Source organism: Paramormyrops kingsleyae, chromosome 1, assembly GCF_048594095.1.
Source record: "Paramormyrops kingsleyae isolate MSU_618 chromosome 1, PKINGS_0.4, whole genome shotgun sequence".
Taxonomy (NCBI): Eukaryota; Metazoa; Chordata; class Actinopteri; order Osteoglossiformes; family Mormyridae; genus Paramormyrops; species Paramormyrops kingsleyae.
Genome location: NC_132797.1, coordinates 68,913,199 through 68,939,123, shown reverse-complemented (window position 1 = coordinate 68,939,123; position 25,925 = coordinate 68,913,199). Strand labels below are relative to the sequence as shown.

Genomic DNA, 25,925 nt, shown 5'->3' with positions numbered 1-25,925 from the left:
TGATAATGCAGCGTTTGCTTTGCTGTCCTCCCACTGGTTTGCATTCAGATTCTTTCACATTTGAAATATAATTTCCCCGATTACCCAGCCCGGTGAAAACCTACTCCCAGAGCTAAATGGCGTTTGTTTGTATTAGCATTATTATTTTTTTGTGCGATGGACACATAACACGCCCGTCATCTTGGCCGGAGGGCAGGCATCAGTGGCAGTTAATTAAGGCCCTTGATTTTATTCGACAGTGTGGATTGTTATCGCGGCTGTTTCCATTACTGTATCTGGGCATCTGTGCAGATAGGGACAGTGGGGCTCCTCGCTGAGAATATTTCGCCGTTGAAAAAAACAATCAAAGCAGCGATTTGTGAATTGGATGCTGATAGGATGACTGGCAGTCTTGGAGGGGTTCGCGGAATGAGAATTCTATAGCCGGCACCCATTGTATTCTCAAGTTCACGTTGTATGATAAGTTAGCTCCTGTTGACTGAGAGACTCGTTAACTGGGAAGTCTAAGCCAGGTCATGTGAGACGCTATCTGGATCTGTGACTGCATAATGGGCACCTGTGACTGCATAATGGGCACCTGTGACTGTATAATGGGCACCTATGACTGTATAATGGGCAGGGCGAATCGCTAAATTCCGTTCTTGCCCTCTTCATCTAGATATCGGGACTAATCAACTCGAATGGACCTGCTACCGATGAATGGTCACTACAGGTGCGATCGATCGCATCCCCAAGATCCGATCAAGCTTATCTCTGGGTGTAGTCTGTTGAGCTGATTGGCTGTCGGTCCACCCTATCCGTGACTTAATTGACATCCTGGCTGACTTCTTAAATTATGCTTTAGAGGCGCGAGTTTTATCCTTTCATTTTCATAAATCGGTTTCCATGTACATTTTAAAGTCCTGAAATATAATAAATGTCCCATTGCTCCAGGAAATGGGAGAACTGACTGCTTTACAACATGAATGTGAAATGAGCTGGGCTGTAACGTTGATTAAACTGAATTTGTCTCCTTTCTTGCCAAGAGAAGAGACTCGGTCCTGCTCATGGTTTTTTTTTGTTTGTAATTATGTGCCTCAGTTTTCTTCACTGCCAGAAAGTTAGAAATCCTGCAGGACTATGGCAATTGGTTACCAGAGCCATATTCATATTGTTGTCTTTTTTTTTCTTTCTTACCTCTTCTTTCTCCTCTTTTTCCCACAGCAATTATGCCCGATTTGCGTTAGTTGCCATGGGAGTTAAAGCTCTTATCTGTTGTCCTCATTTCCTCTGCACTTCTGTCATGCTCTGACAGTGGTTGTCACAATACCTCCTATGTATTTGACCATGGGCCTTCTCAGCATGCCTCCATTAAGTTCTTTGGGGATCTTTCGTGGCATGCTGAAGTTGAGGTGTGCAGAAGATCAACACTGTTGGAATTGTTGGATTCGACTAACTCCCCCCATTTTGGTTTCTGAATGGGAGAGTCAGGGTGGCTTGTGGGCAGCACTGAAGGACGACAAGTGGGGTGCTTGAGAATTGACACCACTGTTTTTCTGTCTTGAAATGTTTAGTTGGTGCTCCAACCCAACCGTCCATTCTGGCTTATATGCATTTAACATGCTCGTGAGCTGAGACTGTTAGAGATTTGCCTCAGGTTCTCCTGAAAATCAGCAGGGGTACGAATTAAAATGCCCGCCTTTTTCTTGGCCGCATTAATGCAAAGCCTCATATGTCTTCCTTCGCAAGACGACATGATAGTGGCAAGCGTTGGTTTCCGGTCTCCCCCCCCCCCCCCCCACCCTTCCTGCCGAATTGCTGTGTTGGCTATTCTTGGCTTTATAGAAGGAAGACAAATCATTTGATGTGTAATATGTTCAGAGATTCAGGGCCTCTTTAGGGTTTCCCTGTTTTTTTAGCTTGTTGAATTTTTAGCTAGTCTTTTTCGTATGTAAATGAAGTCCTCGTGTCAGCTGGCTATTTCTGTCTTCCTTCCAGGGCTCAGTGAATAGCATTGTGGTCTCATGCATCTGGGGATATGTGTTCACTTCTCTCCCCTGGCTCTGAGCACACAGATTTCACACATTCTCCATCCTCTGATGGCTCAGAGACATGTGAACTGCGTGAGTTGGTGTCTGATGTACCCTGTGTTGGACCGACATCCGGTCCCGGGCCTCCCCCGCCACGTGTGCTATGATTCATGGGATAGTCCCCAGGCCCACAGAGACCCTGTATCTGATAAGCACTTATGGAAGGTGAAAGGATGGATGGAAAGTGCCAGAGTCTGTAAAATCCTTATAACTCCCGCCTGCATTGTGGAGTCCAGTAATGAATAAAATGGAAGAATCTCCTGTGATTGAGCAGGAGGCCAAAGGGTATCACAAGCGACTATGCTTGGTTGGCTTTGCTCGGTAATGACTAAATTGTGAATTTTATTTTCTTTACCTACCTGAAAGTATGCCAGAAGTTGTCTTTTTTCCCTTTCTTATTTCTAGAATGAGCTGCACCGATAATATATATATATATATATATATATATATATATATATATATATATATATATATATATATATATATATATATATATACACACACACACACTCAGATCCAGTTTCACGAGTCATGGCAGATGTGGAGCCTGTAAATGGAGAAGCCTGGATTTAATTGGACTCTGTTAACCCGCGTGTAGCCGGTGCAGGTTAGGGGCCTGAGTGCCCCCCCGTATCTGTGGGTGTGGGGTTTGCATGTTTTCCATGGTAGCCATGTCCTCTGGGCACTTGGGTGTCCTTTTGCAGTCCCAGCCTGCTATACGGCTTTCCAAAGAGGGGGCCGCAAGAAGATTTCCACAAAATGCTTATAAAATTTTAAATGCACGAAAAAATATCTGCAGCAACAGCAACAGTCGATTGCAGTCCTTCTACTGCGGGGAACCGCTGCCTCAATTGCTCGATTGGCAAAAGCAATTGAACACCCCCCCCCCCCCCCAATCTGCATAATCTACCAAGGGGACACCCCCCCTCCCCCCAGTTACACTCATGGGTTTAGGGTCCCATGCCTTGTGCACGACACTGCCACTGCACGCTATGGCCCTCTGCTGGATGGGCAGTATCTGAAATGGACTGAGGAAATAACATTTATAGCTAGATACTGCATATCTAGTTTATGCCAGAGCTTGCTTTTTTATTCCCCCATAGTACGAATTCATGACTGATTTCACTAGCTAGCATAGCTGCTTCCTCGATCGGATCCGGGGAAATTTGTACTGGCATCATGGGAGTGCATTTTCTGCCGGCTGCTTGGACGCCATAATTGCTTAGCCCTGAGAGCTTTGGCACATTTAAATAATTTTAGCCTCTTAAATGCAGCTGTACATATTCCTATTTGTATTTATTTTACTCCGTGTTTACTCATGTGCTGTTATCTGCAAGAAATACACACATTGAACATCTGATTGACTTGTACTAGTACAAATGACAAACCTTTTGAATCCTTGAGTCTTTGCCTTTGTTTTGTTTTTTTTTTACTAATGCTGCCTATTGTGTTTCTATTATTATTTGTGTTATTTATTTAATGGAATAATCATTATAGTTTAATTTGTTTTTTTTTTCTCCCTGGTCATTGCCTTCACCAGATCCACCTGACATTTGTTTGCAAAGTAACAGCCCCGCAGGGAACTCGCGTCATGTTCTGGGAAATTAGACACAAATTCTGACTGTGGGCTGTAGAGAAGGAGAAAAGGGAACCTCGGGTTTGTATCTCGCATTCCACTGGAGGTTTGTGCTCCGGCGAACGTTTGTCGTGGGTGATGTTGATAAGCGCGTTTGTTCTTTTTATTTTATTGCCATAATGGGCTGCGGCGCTGCTCCGAGCGTTAGTGCCGAATGAGTAATGCGAGTGCGACCCGCTCTGCACTGCGCTGTAAGGTCTCAGGTGTAGATAAGGCTCCAGAGACCTTTTTCCGTACACTTAGGACTGAGAAAATGAACAAGGGGAGGTGTTTTATTTTATTTTTTTTGCCTGCTAACATATTTTCCATCTCATAATTACTGTGGGGAGAAAAAAAATGAATAAATTTGGTGTTTTTAATATTAGGAATCATTTAAAGCAGATGCTTGGGGAGGGATGCCCCATTATGCCTCAAAATGGTGCCCCCAAGCTGAAATTGCAGAGCAGGGAGAAACGGGGGTCTGAAACTAATAGATGATTGTAGCATTTTTTTTATTTTTTATTTTAGGATGGGCTATAATTTTTGCCGAGGGACCAAACCTTATCATTGGCTAAGAGTATATGTTTTGAATTGGGGAGGGGCACGCCGGGTGCCAATCAGCTTTTGGCTGGGGTGAGCACCCCAGTGGCCCCGCCCCAGCTGAAAACCATCAGTATATGCAGTGACAGTGTGCTGTCAGTAACCAGCTAACCTGTTCATTTCCTGTCAGGATATGCAGAGCAGTGACAGTGGATGGCTGTCCTTTCTGTGTCTGGGTTTTGGAGCCCCATCTTCTCTCACATCTGATTTTATGGGCAGATTCCAGGGAAGATGCATTATTCCATCTTTTCACATGTTAAGGTCAAGACCGAGTGAGTATTTTTATATTCTGTGAGCCAGGATCCTCCTGTATAAGAGATGCTGAAATTTTCAGCTGTGTGCGCCGTTAAAAGCGATCCACTTCATTGACAGGAACAGCGGGGTGTCTTGACAACTTAGATGAGACGAAGACTTGTGGGGAGTTTTTGCTCAGGCACAGCTGAAGCAGACCAGTGGGGTCCTGTTGATCACCTCGCCCACCACTGGAACTCCTGTTCATCCAAAAAGCTGGCTGTCGAATTACCTGAGGTCTTGCCTCAGATGTAAATTCAGCTGCAGTTAATTTGGCTCCCTGTAAGATTTAAGATTCACAGCTCACCTTGTTCAGATTAGCCTTTGCACATTTGGCACATTCTGGTTAACTTTCCCTCTATTTTTTGTTCCAGTGAGTCTTTGCGTCATCTTCAGGTGATTCCTCCAATATGACTCTAATTTATTTTTGTGTTTGTTTATTTTCTGTCATCTTCACGGACCATTGCAGCCTGTGCTATCACCTTAAGTCGCAGCCATGGAGGTTCTGCAGCCAGATTGGACCTGCTGTGCTCGTGATCTGCGTCTTAATATCCAGTTTGTGCTGCGTACAATCAAAAGCATTTATTTATTTGTATGGCCATTTTTTGTCCTCAGCCATCATCTTCATTTTTCTTTTATTGGGTTTGTTTATGGAATTGAAGGCCAAGAGTCAGATGGCGAGATGTTGCCAGAAGATGTGACCTACATCCAGACAAAGCTTCTTTATGGAGATCCCAGAGACAGCGGGAGCCTTGTTCCCTTACTTCTGAGGATGTGTTGTTCTTAAAGATAATACCTCCATATAGCTGACAACACCAGTTATAACGTTTGCTATGTAACTCTTTCTTTGGAGCGTGTTGCTCTGCTTCTTGTTCTATGGTGAAGGGGACTTCAGTGTTGCCTTGTCAATGTCTAAGTCCACAGCACCATTCGGATGACACCCTAAGAGTCCGTCGTCTTGCTCTGATCCCTCAAAACATCTGGGCAGAACTTGGGGTGCGTTACCCATGCGGGGATCCGAGAGCAGGGAGACCAATTGGGGGGTTTCAATGTACAGGCTTACCCAGGCTGAATCCCAGGGGCTTTTACCATTGCCACCCATCGCAGAAATCAGTCGGAGGGATCCTGACTGCGTTAATGTGCCTCTACCTCCCGGTCATGGTGTCATTCAAGAGGTGCTTGCCGATGCATCCATGGTGAGCCATGCCAGATGCCCAGTACCCCTGTACATGCCAAGAGAAACTGGGAGTTGGGAAAAGGAAAGGAGTCACTGGGCTTTGGTTCTGAAAGGGAGCAAGGGAAAGTGCTTTGAACAGGGATGGTTTGAACTCTGGCTTTAATTAAGCCTGGTGTTTTTTTTTTGTAGGATTAGTCAGAGGAAATGAGTGTGCGTAATGAGACATCATCTTTCCCTTCAAACAGACCTCCTGTGGTTCCTTGGAGCGACATTGTCCTAAACCATTACAATGCTGATCAATTGGCTGTTTGGAAACCTCAGTAATTGCATTTGAAATCCTTTTAATTGCCTGGTGGTTGTGGTATTTACAGTCCTCAAACTCTCCACGATTAGATACTTTGCTCCTTTTGCAAAGCTGCTGTCTTATTACATTTTTGCTGACTTGCAGACAATGGTAGTTCCGGGGGGGGGGGGGGGTGCTCTATTCTTCATTGTGCTCTGGTTTATTCTCCAATACAAACCTGCCCGACATTGCCAAGGACATTGTAAGTTGAAAGTTAGGATGATCACAGTAGCCCCTGAGTGACAGGGGCCCTGAAAACTGTAGAACATAATTGGTTGGCGGCCCACTATGATATGCTTTCATGGGGCCCAAAATCTCTAGCAGCACCCCTGGACATTGTAGTAGAATTGCTCTTGCACCAATAACAACTCCAGCAAGGCTAAATCGAGGCTGGATGTCATTATGAGGCGTTATGGCTCCACCAGCCAATGCTGCATCCCAAAAGATGATTCTTTGTGAGAGGCAGATTCTCGCCATTACCAGGTTTTCTTTGCATTTGAGTACATGCTCTCTAAGTACAGTTATTTAAGTGTGGCTCGCTGGATGACAGTCATTTATGTCCCTTGAAGCGCATGTTAAAAAGCTGTTGTGCCGGCTGTAATTTCATGCCATGCATTTTCCAAGCGACGACCACAACGATGCTATAATATATTCCTGATATATTGCAGTAGGTCTGACTGACAGGCATTCTGTGTATATGTAGCTAGTGCAGTAGGTATGGTGTGACTCTGTGTTTGCTTCTTTTTATTAAAATCTAATTTTTTCCCTCACCCGGTATAGAGAGCGTGTTTGTACAGTCGGCGTAATTATAAATCACCTTAGGCTTAAATTACTTTATTTTTGGCAAACCAACAATGCATTCACCATAGAAAACCCCAGTTTAACGTTTAATCCCAATCCATTAATCCATTAATTGTCTGTATGCCACCGCCTGCCGGTAATCGGTGATACGGACAGGCCCTATCCGAGTCGCCCAGTGTCCGTGACATTTCCCTTTAATTTTCCGTAGTGTCCCTTGGTGTAGGACCGCATGTCTGCCTTCCCCGGAGCGCCGGGTGACCGAGCCGTAAGATGTACACGTCCTCCAGGCACTTGGAGGTTTCCCCGGGCTCCGGCACATTCTGGACATTCGGATAAAGGCTGAGCTCTTTTTTTTCCCGCGGTGGGCAATTTAAACGACAAGTCCAAAGAAATATGTGCATCGTCCCCCTCGCTTTTTCTCTCTCTGATGTCCAAACGGAGAAATTAAAGGGTATCGTCCAGTTCTCTGTGAGAAAGGCCTCAGTAGAAAGACAAGGTGTGTATGGCGATAGACGGCAGGATCAGGCAACCTGCTCAATTTAAACAGACTGGCTGTTTTTGTGCTGTTTTCTGGGGCCGCAAATTGCTGCAAATAATCTTTTACAGTTTTATATAAATATATGTGTGTGTGAGTGTTTGTGCGTGTGTATGAATGTATATATGCATATATGTATGTGTATACACTCAGTGACAAAAAAAGCACCCAGAAGTAATGCTTCAATTTGAATGTGATTTGGTACATATACAGACTAGCGATGGGCATGTAAATGGTTCGATTTGCAAGGAGCTGGCACGTCTAGTCACCAGACACAGAGGATGCCTCGTACACGCATTAGACAGCATTACCAGCACTTGACGGAGTTTGATAGGGGTCACATTGTGGGTTTGCATGAGGCTGGGTGGTCGTATCGTGCAATTGCCCGGCATGTGGGGCATGTGCATGTCAGTCGCCCGATGCCATGCGGTGGGCACGAGAGGGCACCCACACACGTCGTGAAGGTTCTGGCCCCCCAGGACAGACCACACCGAGGGAGGATCGTCGGCAAGCATTACAGAACATCATGACATCTGGACTCTCTACGACACCCCGTGTCATTTTGCACCATGTCTTGACGACTGACGGTGGAGTGATGGCGAGTGGCGTTGTTCCGTGTTCAGCGATGAATCTCGGTTCTGTATTACCATGGATGTCCGTCATGTGTGCGTATGGCGGTGCCGAGGGGAGAGGACCAAGCCCGCCGATGTTGTGGAGAGACAGACCGGCGTTACTCCTTGCCTCATGGTGTGGGGAGCCATAGGGTATGACTTCAGGTCATCTCTGATAGTGATTTGAGGGACCCTGACAGCACAGCTCCACGCCAGTAACATCCTGTGTCCTCATGTGTTATCCCTCCTGAGACAGAACCCTGGTACAGTCTTTCAACAAGACAACACCCATCCACACACAGCACGTGTGTCTATGGACTGTCTGCGTCATGTTGAGGTCCTCTCGTGGCCAGCCAGGTCCCCCGATCTTTCCCCAATTGAACAGGGGTGGGATCACCGTATTGCCGCATGTATCCAGGCTGGGGGGGGGGGGGGGGTGCAACACCCTACTGACATGGGATCAGCAGTGTGCCCATACTGTGTTGACCATTTGATCTGATGATATAATCATTGTGATACAGTCGCATGATCATTCACCACATGTAGATTCATTTAATCCCCACCACTCTGTCTGGGTGCTTAACTGTTTTGTCATTAAATGTGTGTGTATATATACTGTAGTAGGGTTGAGCAGTTAATCAAAAATTAATCAAAACCGACATTCAGAACCTCTAATCGACGTAATCTTGCCCATGTCAGTTACTTCATTTTTTTTTTTAAATCTGTTAATGCTTTGTCCAATGTGTTCATGTACTGTCACCTTAAAAACATACTACCTACTACCACGTGTGTTGTCATGTGACTTCGCCCCGTCCAGTCTGCGATGTGGAAACAGCATGGAGGAGAACTCAAACACCAAGCTGACTGAGCAACTCCAGCGGCTTATACCAAAGAAAAATGCTGTGTCCATCATTTGGACACATTGTGGCTTTAATGAAGACGATAACGAACAAAAAGAGGTCAAATGTAAACACTGCGGAAAAACAGTTTCAGCTACCAAATGTAATACCACCAATCGGTTTCAACACTAGCAATATTTAAAATACAGTGGACACCTATTATAGTGATGATGGTTATAGTGATCAACCGCTTATACAGATCAGAATGCTCCAGACAGAATCAATACTGTAAAAATACTGTTCAAATAATTTGCTTATAGTAATAAAGTAGTCCACTTACAGTGTTCATTTTGGGGCTTTTTGTACATAACATGGAAAATATTAAAACTTGCTTACTTTTCCTTGCGGTAACCCGTCTGCTTCTGGCTAGCTACCTGTGGCTAATGCTGCGTGCACCGAAAACATGACGGGGAAAAGAAAGTCATTTTCTCTCAGTTACGAATATAGACTCATCAAATTTATGACAAGCTGCCAAAAATGAACCAAGGAGATGCAGTAGCAAAACTACAATAAGTTACATATTTTGTACAGTACTGTACTGTATTATAGCGTATTTCAATTATACACAGATCAGTAATTTAATTTGTGTACTGTAACTTGGAATTCAGTACTGTAATTTGGAAAGCATATGAAACAGCTGTACTGTATTTTGAAAGAGCCAATAAAATTCAGTAAATAGCAACACTGTCCATTTTTATTACCCTATATTCGTGCAATAAATACACAAATATCAATTATACAGTAATCTGCCTGAGACATAAAGAAAGAAAATGTGTTATAATGGTCATCTGCTTATAGTGATAAAATTCACCCAGACAGATTTGATCACTGTAAACAGTTTGTTTGCAAGAAATGCAAACTATTTATTTTCTACTTTTTAGGGAACTTGATTTTTACATTAAAACTAAAATGTGACCTTTTTCATAAGGCGTTTTCATTTCAAGTGATTTGTGCTTTGATTTCAGTTGCTCGGAATATTCAATGAATAACCATAAATGCGTCCTCTGTGTGTTTCCATCAGTTATTTTAAAATCATAAAGATATTGTCTTTTTCATTAGAAAAAATATCCCAGCTTTAATAGTTGAGCATATTTACAGTACAAACCTTGTCAACCTTGTCAATGAAATATGAGGGTGAAAGAAAAACAAAACAAAAACAAAATAATCGTTCATTAATCATAATCGAGGTAAAATTAATCGTGATATTGATTTGAGGTTATATCAGCAGCCATAATATGTAATATGTCTGTATATATGTATATATATTTTTGTTTTAAAGTATCAAATGCTCCAGGCGGTCAGTGATTTCCTTCAGTCTATTTTGTTTTTATTTATTCTGCATCTCCTGATAAACATGCACTTTACCTTAATGTGTAGTATATTTGCTCACTCACTTCCCCCCACTGCATCCCACCTCACTCTATTACACTGCCATGTTTCACCTTGGGCTGAGTCATCCTCGCGGTGCTGCCAGTCCACGGTCGGAGGTGTTTACAGTTTTGATACGTTGTTTCTGTACCCCCCGCCCTCCACCCCCCCAGCATACTGGGGACAGCCAGTGACGTGTTCTCCTTCCCTGCTGCCTAGTTGACATGCGGTGTGTTTTGGAAGGTGATCTGGCGCCCATGTGTGTCTCGCATCATTCACAGATTGTCTCACACACAGTAGATTTAATCAGCAAAGGGGGGTCGACATATAGCCTAACCATATAATTATCATCCGTTTGCTTGTTTTTGTATAAGTGGGAGTTAATGGGCGTTTCGTATTGACATATGTCTAGTGTATATATATGGGCAAGTAAGCTTGTGTGCCTTTGCTGCACATACATGTGCCGGAGGGTGCTCTGAACCAATCGTTTGCTCTGTCCCCCCCCCCCAGGAGTGATGCCAGCTCCCGAGCAGCCCCCCGCTGAGGAGGACAGGCTGTGTCCTGTCCGGGAGGGCCCCCCTGGGCCTCCTGTGGAGTCCCACAGCATCGCGACCAACATCCTGGCCTCCGTCAAAGAACAGGTATCACCTGTCTCGCGCTGGGGGGGGTGGGGGGGGGTCAGACCTCTGGCCTAGTGCCCGCAATTGAAACATTTGAAAATTTGACACTTTATTTTGTTTATAAAGCTGATATTTAATAGCATGTTACAGGCTCCTAGCCCAGGTGCTCTTGGGACCTAAACTGGACTGTTTGTCTAATTTGTCTGCTCCACTGCCTTGCCGTTCACGGTCCCCGAGCCCCGCGCTGCCGTCGCGGCCGGCTGCTCTCCCCCTGCTCTCTGATCCAACCTGGATTTACCTTGCAGGCGCTGTTTGTTTGTGTATGTTTTTCCTTTTTCCTTTCGTTCACCCCCCAACGTGCGTTTGTTGCTGCTGTCGTGAGCAGGGCTGGCTTCCTGGGGTTTGTGTGCGCGTGTTTTTAACCGGAAGGATGGGGGCCACAAGGAGGAAATGCCAGTGTCCGCGGCGGCTCCGTGATCTGCACGAGAGACGGGCCGATTCCTCGTCGCATCCCGCTTGGCCGCGGCCCCGTTCCTCTGGGCTGGCCTTCTCCAGCCCCTGTTTACAGAGTTAACAGGATGGAGGGCTGTGATGGATGACACCCACAGAGGGGAGGGGTAGTGCGAAAGGGTTTCGTGTTCAGGATCCTGGAGGCTAGACCTAAAGCCCCATCCATGTGCAAGTCGTTCCTGTGGGACCCCCAAAAACACGGCAGGAAATCACCAGCCACTCGGAGGGGGGCATCCTTTCCTCTATTTTTCGTAGGTTTTCCTGTAATTGTTCGAACTAAAAAAAGCACAAGTGTTGGATCGTGTCTGCGTAAACACACAGGGACCCATGATGAACCCGGCCGGTGTTGAGTGCATGTCTTGTCTCCCCCCCCCCCTCCACACCAGCACCACCTCTGGCCTCGTGTCTCTGGCTCTGCGGCCCTAAGAAGGCTGGTGCTCCTGGGCTTTTTGTCACCACCCTCGTCGTTCCGCAGGAATCCTGTGTCTCCTCCCTGCCCGTGGCCCCACGCTGCGTTTAATTAATGCCTGGTGCTACTGAGGTCCACCCTGTTTGCGTGATGCGTGATGCGCCGCCAAACCGTTCCTCTGATTCCTCCTGAAATCTGACTTTCCATTCATTCACTTTTTCCTTTTTTTTGTTTTTTTGTGTTTTTGTTTTTACACACGTTTGCTGTAATGTTTATAACAGTGGTAGGATTTCTTTTCTTGTGTGGAGGAGTGGGGATATTTCTGTTATTTCTGGGGTATTTTTATCCGCCCGGGTGCCCCGTGGGACACAAGCGGCAGGAGAGACGGGCGCATGGCAGAATCGGCGGCGTGTCGTCTTTCGCCGGCTCGGCGGTCGCAGTGAAACGCCGGTCTCCGAGTACGGCACGGTGATCATCTGTCACACCAACGTCATGAGGAGCAGTGTGTATTTATCATACCGTGGATGTCCACACAAATATCACATTTTGAGAATATAGAGGACCTGAAAACCTTGGCATTTGTACAGCATAATACTTGCAGACATAAACAACTTATAATAATCTTGTGCATACAATATATACAATATCCAGGGAATATACAGTATATATAGTATACATACAAGGACAAGGTGTGGAGATTTAAACTGGTGGTGATTTAATAAATAACAGAGGAATGTTTAACAGATGTGGATTGTTTATTGGTAGCTTTTGAGTTTTAATTCTATGTTTCTCTTATGGGTGTGCCATGCCCTTCTGTAAAATGTGTGTCAGACCTTCAGAAATGTGGGAGTTTTCAGTGATTAATGTGTCCGGCATGAGGATCAGGTGATACTGGGGGTGGGGTGGTATTTTAGTTTTTTAGCTATTTTTTTTTAAGCTGTTAGCTAATTTAGCCTTAACATGGTCGGCTGCCTCCCCATCTGCGCTCAGGCCGCTCAAAGCAGTCAGCCAGCACCGGGTGCTGGGATGCGGAGCGTGTGAGAGGATACCCGGGCCTGTCTCGGCTAACCCGGGCCCGTCTCGGCTAACGCACGCATGTGACAGGACTGGCTCATGTAAGGTGGCTCATGTAAGGTGGCTCTTGGCGTGTCTTGTTTCTGACCCGCGGGCCTTTAGTGCGCCGTTACGAAAGGGCTGCAGTCAAGCATTAAATAAACATGGCCAGCATTTACTTCACCCAAGGAGCACTTAAGTAGCTGTAAGCGCAGGAAAAAAGTAATTGGGCGGCCGCAGGAAAGAGGCCTGACCTCTCCATGACGACAACCTTCTCAGGAAACCTTTTTTTTTTTTGGACGTTTAGAAATACCTGCCTAGTACGTGGCTTAAACTACGAAGTATAAGTGAAGCTGTGATAATTGTTTTGCAGTTGGCTACACTGCCATTTTCCGAATTCCAGATTCTCACTGTTCTCAAGTTCTATTTTGTAAATTCATACCAGGTTATAAATAATTTTGGTGTAATTTTTTTCCCCTGCGGCCCAACCTCTGGATGAGTGCATTGGAAAATGGGTGGATGTCATTCTTAATTTTATAGATTGTAAGTTTGGAACTGGGAAAGTTTCGTATTTGAGAATGTTTAATTAAAAAGTAATTATTATTATATTATATTAGTAATGATAAACATGTCTTTAGTATTAACCTGCACAGTTATTTGAGCTTAAGATTTCCCCCCGGTAAATTTTATTTCTGTCTATCCTCTCAATAGCGCCCCCCACTGACAGTCATGGGGCACGCAGACAGCACACATAGCTTGTCTTGACACATACTGGCCAGATCCAGACCAGGCCTTATATGTTTTGACTCGGGTGATGGATGCATATTCGAAGCATTCTCCCCGCCTACAGAGGGTTCCGGAATAAACCTTGTCCTGCGATCTTTGGGAAGAGACGCTCCGGGGCGTATGGCGGGGCCGGGGACCACTGCGCTCGGCCCCCTCCGCGCGATCGCGATAGTCGGGTGTCGCCCTGTGTTTTTATATTTAGTTTTAGACCTGAAAACCTTGGCATTTGTACAGCATAATACTTGCAGACATAAACAACTTATAATAATCTTGTGCATACAATATATACAATATCCAGGGAATATACAGTATATATAGTATACATACAAGGACAAGGTGTGGAGATTTAAACTGGTGGTGATTTAATAAATAACAGAGGAATGTTTAACAGATGTGGATTGTTTATTGGTAGCTTTTGGTGTAATTTTTTTCCCCTGCGGCCCAACCTCTGGATGAGTGCATTGGAAAATGGGTGGATGTCATTCTTAATTTTATAGATTGTAAGTTTGGAACTGGGAAAGTTTCGTATTTGAGAATGTTTAATTAAAAAGTAATTATTATTATATTATATTAGTAATGATAAACATGTCTTTAGTATTAACCTGCACAGTTATTTGAGCTTAAGATTTCCCCCCGGTAAATTTTATTTCTGTCTATCCTCTCAATAGTGCCCCCCACTGACAGTCATGGGGCACGCAGACAGCACACATAGCTTGTCTTGACACATACTGGCCAGATCCAGACCAGGCCTTATATGTTTTGACTCGGGTGATGGATGCATATTCGAAGCATTCTCCCCGCCTACAGAGGGTTCCGGAATAAACCTTGTCCTGCGATCTTTGGGAAGAGACGCTCCGGGGCGTATGGCGGGGCCGGGGACCACTGCGCTCGGCCCCCTCCGCGCGATCGCGATAGTCGGGTGTCGCCCTGCGTTAGGGTCTGGCACCAGTGACCCTAACCCCCAACCCCAGTGCGGAAGCTGCAGGTAAATGGGCTGTTTTGTAGCTAAGTGTGAATGTTTTAATTATATATGTGCCGGCATGCTGTGTATGCTTGTGTGTGTGTGTGTGGTTCAGATATACATTACATTGTGGGGACCAATCAAAAAATAACCAGAATAACCATATTTATGGTTATAGTTAGGGCTGGGTAGGGTTTACATTAATACAGTGGTATACATCTATAATTGCGGTAAAGAGTCTCTGAACATTATATATATATATATATATATATATATATATATATATACACACACACACACACTGTGTATTTCAATAACAGAAGTGGGAGCGTGTATATTATGTGTGTAAGTTTTTATGCAAGATGGCATGCGACATTTCCTATAGGTTGATGCCAGCGATGGCTGTGGTACAGTTTTGCTGGATACCTAATTGGCATCAAGGGCACCCTGGTGGCAGGTCCGCCGGCTGCACAGCCAGGCATGGGCGTGGCTCTCTGCTGGCCCGGCACAGAGCCCGCACTCCGCGCTGCCGTTCCTGGAGATATGCTCCAGGATTCACGTCTCGGTGCGAGTAACGCAAACGTGTGATATTTTTAAATAGCTGCGTATAGCGTGGCTGCAGTCCCGCCTGGTGGGTCCCCCAGGGACTGTGTGGGTCTCCTTCCCGTCTGCGACCTGCCTCCCACAGGGATGGGATGTCAGAATTAATTTTGATACTGGAGACGGGACAGCTGTATGGCTGCCGTTCTTCCATGTTGGAGCGTTTATTCCGCCCTTGATGCCTGAGCCTCCGCGTTATGGCACGCCCAAGTTGGCCGTAACATGCGCCATGCTTCTCTGGGATGCTCTCCCGCTTGCTGGGGCCCAGTCACTGCTGACAAGTAGACGCAGAATTCAATTTCTGTGCGAATGGCCTACGCAAAATGGCCAGATTGGACACGTGACCCAGCTGTGGATCTTGCAGTTATGTGTTAAGTTACTAGGCTTTTGCTAGTTTTGGCAGTGCGGTTTTTTACCAGAAAACCGGCAACATCAGGAGTGTGTGCTCTGTTGGCCCCAGTAATATCACACAGCACTGAAATGTGGTTCGTCATACGTGACAGACAATGTGTGTCGGCCCCGTTTCTTCGAAGGTGTTGGGATGACTTTGTACTTAGCCTGAAAACAAGAATGATTGGCTTTAGATCTGGATTTTATCCCTGAAAATATTGTGGCTCCTGGGAAGTTATTGCTACGTTAGCTAGCAACCTGTTTACGCTTTCTATCCGGCTGTTGTGTGGAATATTCCAGAAGGCCGGTACAGTATTTTCTCTCTGGAGAAGCTGCCTCTCTCTCTCTGCTTCTCTCTCCTGTTCAGGAAGCCCTAGGCTCTTCTCACTAAAGCATGCTTTTCATCACTCCCATTGTCCTAGTTCCCCCCATAGCCGCCGTTAGCACGTTAGCACGCCCACTGAAGTCGACCCGTACCCTAATCCGATTATGTAAACCACCTCTGCTTCACCTAGGCTACAGAATTCCTCATCTAAATTACGAGGCCCCACCTCTGTCGTGACCCCTGGGGGGGCAGACAAATGGGGAGGATGTGTAATCTCTGCACGCTTTAACAGGCCCAAGCGAAGGATCCACCACGGGGGGGGGAGGAGGGGGGGACTCAGGTCATTCTCTGCGGGGGGTGCATTTGTGTCCGAGACCGTGTCCGATGAGTATGCTATTATCCAGCAAATCTGAGCTGCTTAAAAAAACAACCTCATTAAAAATAAGCTGGAAATTCAGGTTATCTGTTTATTTTAATCCTACTGCTTTTAAGATGCTGGCTGCCAGCACTTTAAGGCCTGAGGCAGGAGCAGAGCTGCATCCCCCCTCCCCCGCCAAGCCGTGTGTGTGGCCGCCACTCTGCTTCACCGGGCACTGCCCACTCCCGCACTTTGTGGGGGGGGGAATAAAAGCTTTGAAAAGCGTCTGTGTAAACGCACGCTGCCATTCGGGCAACCACGTGACTTCCCTCCAATGGCTTTCGGCACTGGAAAAATCTGCCCCCCCCCCCACGCTTTGTTAGAGTCCGTCACACTGGAAGAATCTGGCAGAGGAGCAGTCCGGCTCGACAGCTCCTGGGCAGCCGTCCACGCCAGGACCCGGGCCGCGTCTTGGGGGGGCAGAGTCCTGCATAGACGTCTCTGACACGACCCTCTACGGCTACATAAAAAAGGAGTATTTCATAATAATAATAATAATAATTATTATTATTATAAGGCATATTAGTTTGTGGGAAAGGCTGGTGTGTCTGACTGTGTTTTTAATTTATTTTAAATTAATCTGCCCGCAGCGATGTGATCCCTGATTTCAGCTGTCATTTTTTCTTATAAATTTTTTTGGGCCCAAATGTAGACTGGCAAAAGGAAGATATTTGTGGGGGGGGGGGGGGGTAAAAGTGGAGTAGGTGATAGATATATAGCTCAGGGAGGGGTTTCAGAGATCCAAGGGGGGGACAGGGGTGGGGGGCGGGGGGGGCAGAGATTACACTTGTATGCGCAATTTACCTCCCACTCTGCCACTCCCCCACATAGTTTTTGTTGTGGTGAGAAGCTCTCGTGGTCGTCAGGGAGAAGCTATGACCTGGCTTGCAGACGGCAGTCTGGGGGGGGGCGGTTTGGGTTTGAGCCGTGTGGAGGCCGGAGGGGGGGGCACAGACCATCGTCCCGCTGACGCGACGCCGGAGCGGTGCCCGGATCCGACTGGCACAGTAGCCTCCCCCCCCCCCCCCCCCCACCCCCATAAACCCCAACGGCAGCCTTCGCCGCCGCCTTCGTGCTCCTGAGTCAGTACGAGCCGGCAGAAGACTCGCGGAAGGTGCCGGAGGACCCAGCGGGGCGTGCAGGGCCGAGGGGATCTGTGCTGCCGGCCGACGGTTCACAGGTAACCTGTCGGGGGCGAGTCTCCGCCCTGCATCTTCATGGGCATCTACTCTGTCGGCCTGCCGACCTGAATCTCCTTATTGCAGACCATCCGAAAGGCTCTCCGTTGGCAGTTAGCAGTCTCTGGGGGGGTAACAGGTACAAAAGCGCTGATTCCTTCTTGTCTAAATACATCCTTCCGTGGAATCGGCTGCCAGTCTTAGCATCATCAGTCTTTATATGCAGTTCGATTCAAATCTTCTTTTAGAAAAGTCTGTTTCTTTCTCTGTAGCTACTACAAAATTACTGCTTTCGTCTCTGTGCTGCTGTTTGTGGTTGTAACTTGCAATTTTGCATAGAAATAATACAATTAGAATAATTAGCAAGGAATCCATGGAATCCATTCTTTAGAGAGATGTAATTAGGGGAGACCCAGAGTCAGGGTGAGGGTAACGTTCCAGTGGTTCTGAATCAAAGGAGCCGAGATTAAATAGGTTTTTGGGGATTGCTGATTGGTGTTCAGCTTTCACAATGGGGAAAAGTAGGGAAAAATTAGTGTCTTTTCTGAAAATCTGCACTGAGCTGTGTTCACACTTACACAGGATTTCAAAGAGTATGTGCGTGTGGTCCAGATATACGATGGAAATGAATGAGTGGTCCCCACAAAGATATGATTGCAGGTCTGTGTGTATGTGAGAGGGAGGCATACATACAGAGAGAGAGAGATAGACAGAAAGAGAGAGAGAGAGTAGGAATCAGAACCAGGTTTGTTAATCAGAAAATGCCATCATTCTCTGTTGGACTGTCAGGCACTGGGCCCCTCCCATTGTCTGAGAACTTAAATGTCCGTGTCCGTTTGTCCACAGCTGCTGGGTCCATGTACGATGGCTGTTTTCTAGAAGTGTGTTTCATTGCCGAGTCTGCGTCTGCATAACTGAAGCCTCTGTGTGAAAATAAATAAATAAATAAATAATTGCCATTGTCTGTTTTTCAGTACAAATAACAAACATTGTTTGTGATGTGGCCAGAACCTTAAAAAAGGGATCAGCCTTGCCCCCTTTTCTTCTGGAAGAATGAGGATATTGTATTCTTGGTAGGAAAGGAGGGGCGGCGATTGTCATTCAGCCACCGCAATTTGGAGGGGGCTCTGAGGGGCTTCCCTGCTGTAAGCTTGTCTCTTCCCTCAATAAAACGGTTAGTGATAAGATTCCCCGTTAAGATTAGAGACATCCTCTCCAGTCGAGTCAGTGGGATTCCTTTTTCCGCTGTTCTTTCTCGACAGAAGAAACAATGGTCTCCCTCCACATACGCCCCTGTCCGCTTCTGGTGGAGAGAAACTGAGCTTCTTTGGACCAGTCGCAGGAGAAACGTGGCCACTCTGGCTCAATTGCGGGAGATACGGAGCCTCTCTGGTCCAATCGTGGGAGAGTCGGGCCACTCTGGACCAATCGCAGGAGAGATGGGGCCACTCTGGCTCAATTGCGGGAGATACGGAGCCTCTCTGGTCCAATCGTGGGAGAGACGGGCCACTCTGGACCAATCGCAGAAGAGATGGGGCCATTCTGGCTTAATTTTAGGAGAAACTGAGCCTCTCTGGTTCAATGGCGGGACAGACGGTGCCTCCAATTGGCTAGTTGCGGGAGAGGCCCCAATCCAAGGTTCTCATCACTAAAATGTACTCTCCACCCCTCCCACTGCCCCTGTTCCTTCCTATAGTTGCAGTTAGCACATTAATATATACGTTGCGATAGTTTGTGCTGTTGCACTGCATGTCGTGCTGGATCCTGTCCCTCCACGAGTTTTCAGCGCATGTTGTGATGCGCTCATTGACCGCGTTGCATGACAGGTCCTCTTGTGGCTTTCGACGGCCGGCTTGATCTCCGCCCTTTGCGGCACAGATCGATCTTCCTCAATGAAAGACTGTGGTTTCATCTGGATATGTCGGTCTGAAAATGGATCGGTGGGGGTCACGATCTCTGGGATGGATCTGCTGGCACGAGCGCTATGTGGCAGCGAGTCTGCAGTTGTCTCTATATGTTTAAATTGGTTTCATCTGGATGGCAGTTGGCACAAAATGTAGCAAAAAAAATCACTCAATTTGACTCTAGTTTCTGTTCAAGGCCTCTGAAATAACATTTCTATCCATCAGTTTTCAGTAACTGCATGTTTAATGCTGCGTCAAGCTGAGTCTGCATCCCATTTGTGAGTGATGAAGGCGTGTAGCAGGGTACACCCTGGACAACACACACACACACACACACATCCCCTGGACAACACACACACACACACACCCTGAACAACACACACACACACACACACCCTGGACAACACACACACACACACACACACCCTGGACAACACACACACACACACATCCCCTGGACAACACACACACACACATCCCCTGGACAACACACACACACACCCTGGACAACACACACACACACACACACACACCCTGGACAACACACACACACACACACACACACACACCCTGGACAACACACACACACACACACACACACCCTGGACAACACACACACACACACACACACACACACCCTGGACAACACACACACACACACACATCCCCTGGACAACACACACACACACACCCTGGACAACACACACACACCCTGGACAACACACACACACACACACCCTGGACAACACACACACACACACATCCCCTGGACAACACACACACACACACACCCTGGACAACACACACACACATCCCCCTGGACAACACACACACACACACACACACACACACCCTGGACAACACACACACACACACACACACACCCTGGACAACACACACACACACACACACACACACCCTGGACAACACACACACACACAGATCCCCTGGACAACACACACACACACACACACCCTGGACATCACACACACACACACACCCTGGACAACACACACACACACACACACACACCCTGGACAACACACACACACACACCCTGGACAACACAAACACACACACACGCACACAAACAAAAGCACATGGATAAAACTTGCAGGCAATTTCATAATATATTAAATGTAAAATATAAAAATATACCTATTCATGGAAACTATGTAGACTCGCCTATGCATTCTGGGATGAAACTACAACACCCACAGGACCATTACACATCGGTACAGGAATCAGATTTCTGCAGGTCAGTATACTACTCCATTGCAAAAGTAGCTTGTGCTGTAAATGTGATAATACCTGTAACCAAGCACAGCACAGCAGTACGGCACTTAAACGTATCATTTCCTCCTTTACTTATTCACAGTTACTTTTAAAAGTGACTTACATTCAGCAGGGGGATCGTTTTCTACACCTGACAGGTATTTAATTCTTGGGAAATCTTTAGACAGATTTATGTGGTTAGAGAAAATACCAAATGAACGTAGATTGAGTTGCCAGTTCAGATGCACCTGAAATCAAAATGCACTCGAATGTTTAAAACATTGCTGTTTGCTTAAAATTAATGTATAATATGTCAGGGAATTGTGCAAGGTCAGCTCCTGTTTTGGATTATATTTAAGGTGCAGGTTCACTCCATAGAATCAATACATTATAAAACCACTTGTGATTATAGCTACAGCTGTGAGTGTTTATAGCTTCTGTTTAAACCATCCATCCATCCATCTTCCAAACACTTATCCAGTACAGAGGATTGTGGAAGGCTAGAGCCTTGGAAGTCCCAGGCTGCATGGGGCTGGAGCCAAAAGTCCAGCGTGGGCGGGATGCCAGTCCATCACTTTACATGCAGGGCCTCCACCAGCATGCCACAGCATGGTGAATTCTGCTGGACGTTTTGATCAAAATGCAATTTTTACCGCAGACATGGTACCTGCATCCAGCCTACGTGTGTCCCCCCCCCCCCCCCCCCCCCAACCTTTAAAATATTTTGCCTGGACGCACTTGCCCCAGACTCTCACACTTTGAGCCGTTTAGAAATGCCAGTCTAATTTAGCTTTTCCCAGTCCGGTCCCACTGACAGCTCACATCAGCGAGACAATGACCTGGGAGGGAGAAAAAACATGGGCCGTCTCTGCGGCCCTGAGGACCGGATTGGGAAACACTGGTCTAATTGAATGACTTTGACTTGTGAGAGGGAACTGTGTCAGACTGAAGTCCGAGATTTCCCTTCCTGTCGTCCCCGTGCACCTATGACCCATCTCCCTCTAAAGAGCAAATCTCCATCCTCTGCCTTTTTCAGATTGAACATCTTCCTGTAAACCCAAAGTTTTTAAGTAAAAGCTGAAACCTTTTCATGCTCCTCTGCTGATCTCTGCCTCTCCACAACATCATCCCTGATTTATTTGGAAAATCCCCTGCTCTGTGTGACTGCATGCTTTGACTATACTGTTCAAGTTGAACATTCTGCAGAGACTGCCGTACAGTGTATCACCTGAAATCCACGAGCAGCCAATTACACCCCTGACCTTCTTAATGCATCATGGCAGAGGGGGTAACTATAATGTAGACTTTTCAGGGTATTATTGCTAATTTAATTTTTTTTATTCATCCCACAAATATTCCTGCTGTAGAAATGTAGAACAGATTGTGTACTTCTATGTTATTTTTTATTCCATGCGTCAACACAAAGTTTTGATATGGGGGTGTAGATTTGATATTGGATGAAATGAACTTTTAAGAATGGATTACCATGCACAGGGAATCGCTGCCAGATTTAAGCTACCCGAAAGCCAATGAAGTTAAGCAGTGGAAATTAGGCTAAACCCATCTAACAACACGAGCTATTTCCACCCACCATGGGTTTAAAAAAGCTTTGTTTCCCTGTAGAACTACAGTAAGTGCCTCCTTGAGGCACTGTAAGTACCTTAGTATGACACAGTATGACTGTGAGCCATCCTGTTCATGTTAAGAAGACAGACGAGCAAAGATGGCTTTTCTGCATAGAGAATCAGGCTCTAGCATCGTATAACTCTGTCAGAATAGAACATGATGTATCCCCCACTGAGCTTCTTGGGCAATTCTTGGATATTCTTCTCAACGAGCCTCTTGGAAGCATTTGAGTTCATAACTGTGAAAATATGCACAGCCGTGTCTTGTTGAACTCCATAGTAACCGGCGCTCCTTTTCACTGGGATCCTCCATTCGGCCCGAATCCCAAATGTCACAATCTCTCCGCCTTGGATGCCCTCAGTCTTGGGTTCAACTTGAGGCCAGACGCCCCACTGTCACCCCAGACCGGGCAGATGTCTTCACCTGAAAGCGCGGGGCATACAGGAGGGCATCTACACACTCTTACAATGTGCTTGTGCCCTAGAAATACTGGAAGGACAATTACATCATGGTTTTGATTTATTCTTTTATTAATTGTGCTGCTTTAATTGTCCATCCATCCGTCTTTGAGCCACTTATTCTGGTCAGGGGTATTTTTTTTATTGTCCCAATGAAAAATATAGTAACTCCGCCCATGCTGGTCAGTTTCCTAGAGTTTCTTGGCATCTCATGAATTTCATCATATGCGTTCGTTGTTTGTTTTATTATCTTTCCTCTTTCTTAAATAAAGTTTCTTGGCTGGCAGGTGATCTGATGCCAGGGTGTCAGGTTGGGCTGAGGGTCCCCAACCAGTGAGAAGTTGTCCGTGGAGTTGACAAGGACATTTAAGACACGCTGGAGGCTCTGACAAAACCTGCGGAAAACAGACACGTCTGGGGCACTACAGATTACTGTCAGGATGCCGTGTGCGTCATGGCAACTTTGCATCAACGGCACCTAACAGTAACAAGGAGATGAAGGTGTTTTTGTAAATGAGGGGACAGCCTCCTGCCATTTCACCATAATCCTGCCGTCTTTTACATGCGCTCTTTTTCCGTCTTTTCTGGAAGAATCATAATGGGTAACATAAACAGAGTCGTAATGCTGTTTTTATGTCGAGCCTCATTACCCTCTGCTTATTAATAAATACATTTTCATTAAAAATACAGTCAGTCTTAATGAAAATGGTTCCAGTCGCCGCGTCAAATTGGTGCACATTTTGTGAGACTTGTACTATTACTGCTCTGTCAGGGGCCGCTGATGTCTCTGAAAGCAGCGTGCACGAAAATGTGCAGTGAAATCTCATCCTAATTAAAACAGAAGATGGTTCTGCTTTTTTTTTGAAGGACAATGTTTAGAAGGACGTCCTTTTGTTCCCAGTTAAGTTTTGCCTGCAGGCTCTATGGGACAGGATGGAAGGCTGTCTCTGATTGGTGTAGCTCATCGTCTCATAGATCAATCTCTGTGATTGGATGTCATGTGGTCTTTGTTTAGATGCTCTTCCAGATTATTCTCTTCAAGCTTAACATACTCAGAAGCTCCGAATGACAAGAAACATGCCCAGAGCTGCTCATTTCAGACAGTGACATGACTGAGATGTCTGTCTTTTCCAAAACAATTTGCCAATTTGCATAGGTAGATGTTTTAATGAAAAGTGGAAGCTTTGTATTGCTTTGTGGCTGGGATTTTCATACACTGTCGAATTTCTGCCAGGATGACCCCGTCGGGAATCATTACAGCAACAACTGGGAAACTATTTAAACCAGCCTGTAATTGTCAGCTCAAGATATTCCAGCCCAGCAGGTGGATCAAACCTCATTTTGCCCATTTCCGCCCTGAACAGCTACTTTACCATCTAGTCTTAATAGATAAGAACAAGTGTACAGCACAAAGAAACAGTGGAGCCATGTGTTTGCCGTCCTCACAAATGCATGGCACCCTGCTCCCCTGTGAAAATGAATAATGGTGCATTCCAGTCATCTGCTGCTGTCTCTGATTGGCCAGATTTTGAGAGGCCCGCTTTTGTCCTATCAGTGATGCAGTAGGGGGTGTGTGCGCAGTATGCTGGTGGTACTCGGCCTTAGCACCGTCTCGTATTCTCTGTTGAGGAAGCAGGCACAGGGGGCGTGGCATGTTTTCGACGGCTGTCTCTATCCACTTGCAGCTGCTGGTGGCAAAGGAAATCTTTGGCTTTGGGTAACGGCTGGGCACGCTTCCTGACACTGAGGCTAATTATTAATCATGCAACCCCCCCCCACACACCCAAATTGGTTTCACCAGTACAGAGATGTTTGCAGTGGGATCCATTCCAAGGAAGTATGGCATGAGTGGTTGCAGTTGTTGCAGTTGAATAAACCACAGATGATTTTGCTTTCTCCCTCACGCACACACATTCTGTGGAATTAATAGCCTCTCACAGGCTTGGTAATGAACAATTCTTCTCAAGATGGCTACATCTGGCAGGAAAACCTCCTGATATCTCCTTTTGCGTGGGTGAACAGCCACCCTTCCGATGTCCCTAGGTGACCCGATGCTTGATGTTGGTCTTGTTTAATCGTTCCATTTCAATTTGCCGAGGTTCGCCCGTGTGGTGTCTGTTCCGGTGTGTGCTGTGAAGCCTCTGCAGATCTCCACAAACTGCAGGGTCCTCCACACCTTTGGGATTGTGGCGTGTTGCAGAAATGGAAGATTAACCTGATAAATATATGCCAGGGGTGTCAAACGTATGACCTCTACCTGCAGCGTAGTGGGATTGGATTTATAAGCACTGATGCAGAGGGAAATGTGACTGGCTGACCAACACCAGGGGGCGCTGATCTGGAGGCTGGAAGGACCATATTCTTGGTATGGGCTGCCGTTTGGCCCATCCTCCTGCTGTGGATGGGGTGGGGGGGGGCACTTGAGATGTACCAGGCTCCTTAGCATTGGGTTAAAAATGAACACTATGCTACAGCAGTGAATGTTGCTGTGATACAACCCAATTCAGCGACTTGGTGGCCTTGGGAAATGCTCTGTGTTTCACACTTGACACGTTCTTTTGAAGGTGCACCAAATTACTCATAGATGCAGAGCAAACAAGCAGGAGTAATGATCTAATGTGTGCTTTAATTCCCTGCCCCCCCACCGCAACTGGTGCCATACTGATGGGTGTTCATCGCAGCGAGACAGCAATTTATGACGCTGTTTTGATGTGCTCACATAGCATGCTGCCCCACTGAAACATACTGGGTTGCCATCTTTGTGTGGCACCAGCGGGGACGCCTCCAGCCCCTGAAGACTTATGGGAACATGGCACCATGCTCTTCATTATCATCATCATCATCATCATTACCATCATCATCATCATTGCTTTCTGTAGCAGCAGTAGGTGCCTGAATCTTGACTGATAGATAAAGCAGATGCCATATTCTTGGCGTATTATGCTGAAGTGTGCAAATGTCATTAAACTTTTGATTTGGCAACATCATCAGAGCAACATCAGAACTCATTTGGATGTCCGTGTTTGATACCCTTAGACAGTCAGGGAGCTGAATGACAGACTTATAAATGAGGATGTGCTCTAAAGTCAAGAGAATTTCTGTA

General features: G+C 46.3%; 1 protein-coding gene across 6 annotated transcripts in view; it reads left to right on the top strand.

Moving 5' to 3' along the window:
- Positions 1–25,925, top strand: part of LOC111857377 (plakophilin-4) — an 83,545-nt gene that overhangs the window by 12,159 nt on the left and 45,461 nt on the right. For all 6 annotated transcript variants that reach the window (XM_072718586.1, XM_072718580.1, XM_072718569.1 and 3 more), the window contains exon 2: positions 10,820–10,950. In XM_072718586.1, the coding sequence (XP_072574687.1) occupies positions 10,820–10,950 (131 nt within the window). The remainder of the gene's footprint in view (positions 1–10,819; positions 10,951–25,925) is intronic.